This window comes from Haliaeetus leucocephalus, unplaced genomic scaffold, assembly GCF_000737465.1.
Source record: "Haliaeetus leucocephalus isolate CR32 unplaced genomic scaffold, Haliaeetus_leucocephalus-4.0 Scaffold148, whole genome shotgun sequence".
NCBI lineage: Eukaryota > Metazoa > Chordata > Aves > Accipitriformes > Accipitridae > Haliaeetus > Haliaeetus leucocephalus.
The window spans coordinates 325,722-328,650 of record NW_010972584.1 but is presented as its reverse complement, the minus strand read 5'-3'; the positions used below and the strand labels follow the sequence as shown (position 1 = coordinate 328,650).

The 2,929-nt window shown below is 68.1% G+C and overlaps 1 protein-coding gene across 1 annotated transcript in view; it reads left to right on the top strand.

The window, feature by feature from the left end:
* The window catches only part of MST1R (macrophage stimulating 1 receptor (c-met-related tyrosine kinase)), a 6,865-nt gene extending 5,051 nt beyond the window's left edge, over positions 1-1,814 (top strand). Inside the window, exons 11-18 of the mRNA XM_010561623.1 lie at positions 10-40; positions 120-341; positions 422-502; positions 608-789; positions 867-976; positions 1,079-1,244; positions 1,330-1,466; positions 1,550-1,814. Of these exons, the coding sequence (XP_010559925.1) occupies positions 10-40; positions 120-341; positions 422-502; positions 608-789; positions 867-976; positions 1,079-1,244; positions 1,330-1,466; positions 1,550-1,814 (1,194 nt within the window). The remainder of the gene's footprint in view (positions 1-9; positions 41-119; positions 342-421; positions 503-607; positions 790-866; positions 977-1,078; positions 1,245-1,329; positions 1,467-1,549) is intronic.
* Positions 1,815-2,929: the final 1,115 nt, after the last annotated feature.

The window sequence follows — 2,929 nt, the reverse complement described above, 5'->3', positions numbered from 1 at the left end:
ACCACCCAGCGGCCCGGCGTCGACTACAGGGAGGTGCTGGGTAAGTGGGTGGTCACCGGTGGGTGGTGGGGTGCTGGGTGCCTGCCCAGCCCTCACCCTGCCTCCGCCTGTCCCAGCAGTGCTGCCCGTGGCAGGCAGTCCTGGCCCAGTGGGGACCCGGGCACGCTTCACCGGCACCGGTGCCAGCACCGGCGTGGTGGGTGGTGGCTCCCCCGTGCCCCTGCTCAGGGCCACATCCTGCTGCCTGGAGGACCTGAGGCCGGAGCTGCTGGAGGAGGTGAAGGACATCCTCATCCCCGAGGAGCGGCTCGTCACCCACCGCCACCAGGTCATCGGCAAAGGTGACGCCGCACCCCGATTTGGCTTTGACATCACCCGCTCGCCATGCGCGGTGCCAGCTTCATGCCACCTGTCCCCGCAGGGCACTTCGGCAGCGTATACCACGGCACCTACACGGACCCGCTGCTGGGCGACCTCCACTGTGCCGTCAAGTCCCTGCACCGTGAGTAGCGCCCGCTCCCGCCGTGCGGTCCTGCGGCACGGTCTTACGGCGCGGTCCCACGGCACGGCACAGCGGCAGGGCGCCCCACGGCTCGGCTCTCGGCAGGCATCACGGACGTGGAGGAGGTGGAGGAGTTCCTACGCGAGGGCATCCTCATGAAGAGCTTCCACCACCCCCAGGTGCTCTCGCTGCTGGGGGTGTGCCTGCCCCGCCACGGGCTGCCCCTCGTCGTCCTGCCCTACATGCGCCATGGGGACCTGCGCCACTTCATCCGCGCCCAGGAGCGGGTAGGGGGTACCCTTGGGGGTGGGGTGGAATATGTTGGGGGGCCAAGGTCACCCCGCTCACCACTCCTACCCCGCAGAGCCCCACGGTGAAGGATCTCATCGGCTTCGGGCTGCAGGTGGCCCTGGGCATGGAGTACCTGGCCCAGAAGAAGTTTGTGCATCGGGATCTGGCGGCCAGGAACTGCATGTGAGTGCGGCCGTACCCGCCGGAGCCCTGCCATGGGGTCACCCTGTGGCCATGGGGGGTGCTGCCTGATGGCCGCCCCCCCCGCAAAACTCTGTCCCGCAGGCTGGATGAAACACTGACGGTGAAGGTGGCCGACTTCGGGCTGGCGCGGGATGTGTTCGGCAAGGAGTACTACAGCATCCAGCGGCACCGCCACGCCAAGCTGCCCGTCAAGTGGATGGCACTGGAGAGCCTCCAGACCCAAAAATTCACCACCAAGTCAGATGTGGTAGGCACAACCCCTGTCCCTGTCCCCTGACCCCCGTCCCCCTCCCCCCCCCCCCCCCCCCCCATGGTGGCTTTCTGCTCAGCAGTGGTCCTTCGGGGTGCTCATGTGGGAGCTGCTGACACGGGGGGCATCGCCGTACCCTGGGGTGGACCCCTACGACATGGCCAGCTACCTGCTGCGGGGGAGACGCCTTCCGCAGCCCTGCCACTGCCCTGACACCCTGTGAGTGGGGCTGGGGGGTGGGCAGGGTGGTGGGGTGGGTTGGTCCTGGGGGGCCACTGGTGCTGACGGGGGTGTCGGGGCAGGTACAGGGTGCTGCTGAGCTGCTGGGCACCGGCGCCCGAGGAGAGGCCATCCTTCACGGGGCTGGTGGGCGAGCTGGAGCATGTCCTGGCCACGCTGGAGGGCGAGCACTATGTCAACCTGGCCGTCACCTACGTCAATCTGGAGTGTGGCCCTCCCTTTCCCCCTGCCCCCCTGGGGCAGCTGCCTGATGGCGAGGATGAGGATGAGGATAACGAGGAGGAGGAGGAAGAGGAGGAAGAGGAGGAGGACACATCCATGTGCTGATGCGGTGCCCTGCACTGTGGGGGCTCCTGGACCCCCATACACCACGGGCACGCTCTCCCTAGGAGGGTTGCGGTGTGCAGCCAGGTGTTACGGGACACCCTCCCTATGGGATGGGTGCTGGGAGGCAGCCGGGTCCTGTGGGGTGCTTTCCCACGGATCACACCCGGACCCCGCTGGGTGCTGCCCGGGCTTGGTCCCACGCCATGGGCTGCCTGCACTGGCTGGGTGCTGGGACGCTCAGCCCCACGCCGGTGAGGCTGTGCCGTGGGGTCTGGGGCTCAGCCCCACAGCAGCTGGGTGCCACGGAGCCCCGGGCTCAGCCCCAGTGGGTGCCATGGGGTGGCTTTGCCCACCCAGGTGTCCCATGGGGTTTCCAGCCCCTTGACTGCTCGAATCACTCATTAAAACCTAATTATATTTGTTCCCAGGCTGGGGCTGTGTCTTTGAGGGGGGCCATGCCCCAGGTTGGCAGCACCCCTGTACCCCTGCGGGGGGGGAGGGGGGATGTGCTCCCCACTCCGGGTTCCCACCCCCTCGGGGCACCCACCTCACGGGGGGCACGGGTGAGGGTGCACCCACCATTCCCGTGCCAGCCACGGGAGGGCACCTGCACACCGGTGCTGGCATGGCCACCCTGGGCACCATCCCCCGTGGCCCCGCTCGCCGGCGATCCCAAATGGCAGCGGGTGCCAAGCCGTGGCCCTCGCCTCTGCCCCCTTACCTGGGCGGTTGGGGCCATGGTGGGGAGGTGGCATCTCACTGGGTACGGCCCTTTCCACCCTCTTCAGCTGCGGCTAAATATAACCCTGGTGGCTGTGCCAACGGCTCTGCCAGCCACGTGGGCTCTGCCAGCCAGGTGGGCTCGAGGCACCTGCCTGGCTGTGGGGCCAGGGTGGCTGTGGGGCATGAGATGGTGTGGGGACCACCACGCTTTTGGGCGCGGGGTGATGGTGCCTCTGGGATCCTGCTGCCTAGGGTGTGGGTCACGGTGCCCCGGGATCACGGCATGATGGGTGCCTGGGATCACGGTGCCCACGGGATCATGATGCTCCTGGGATGATGGGTGCCTGGGCATGGGATCAGGGTGCCCTTGGGTTCACGGGTGCCTGGCCATG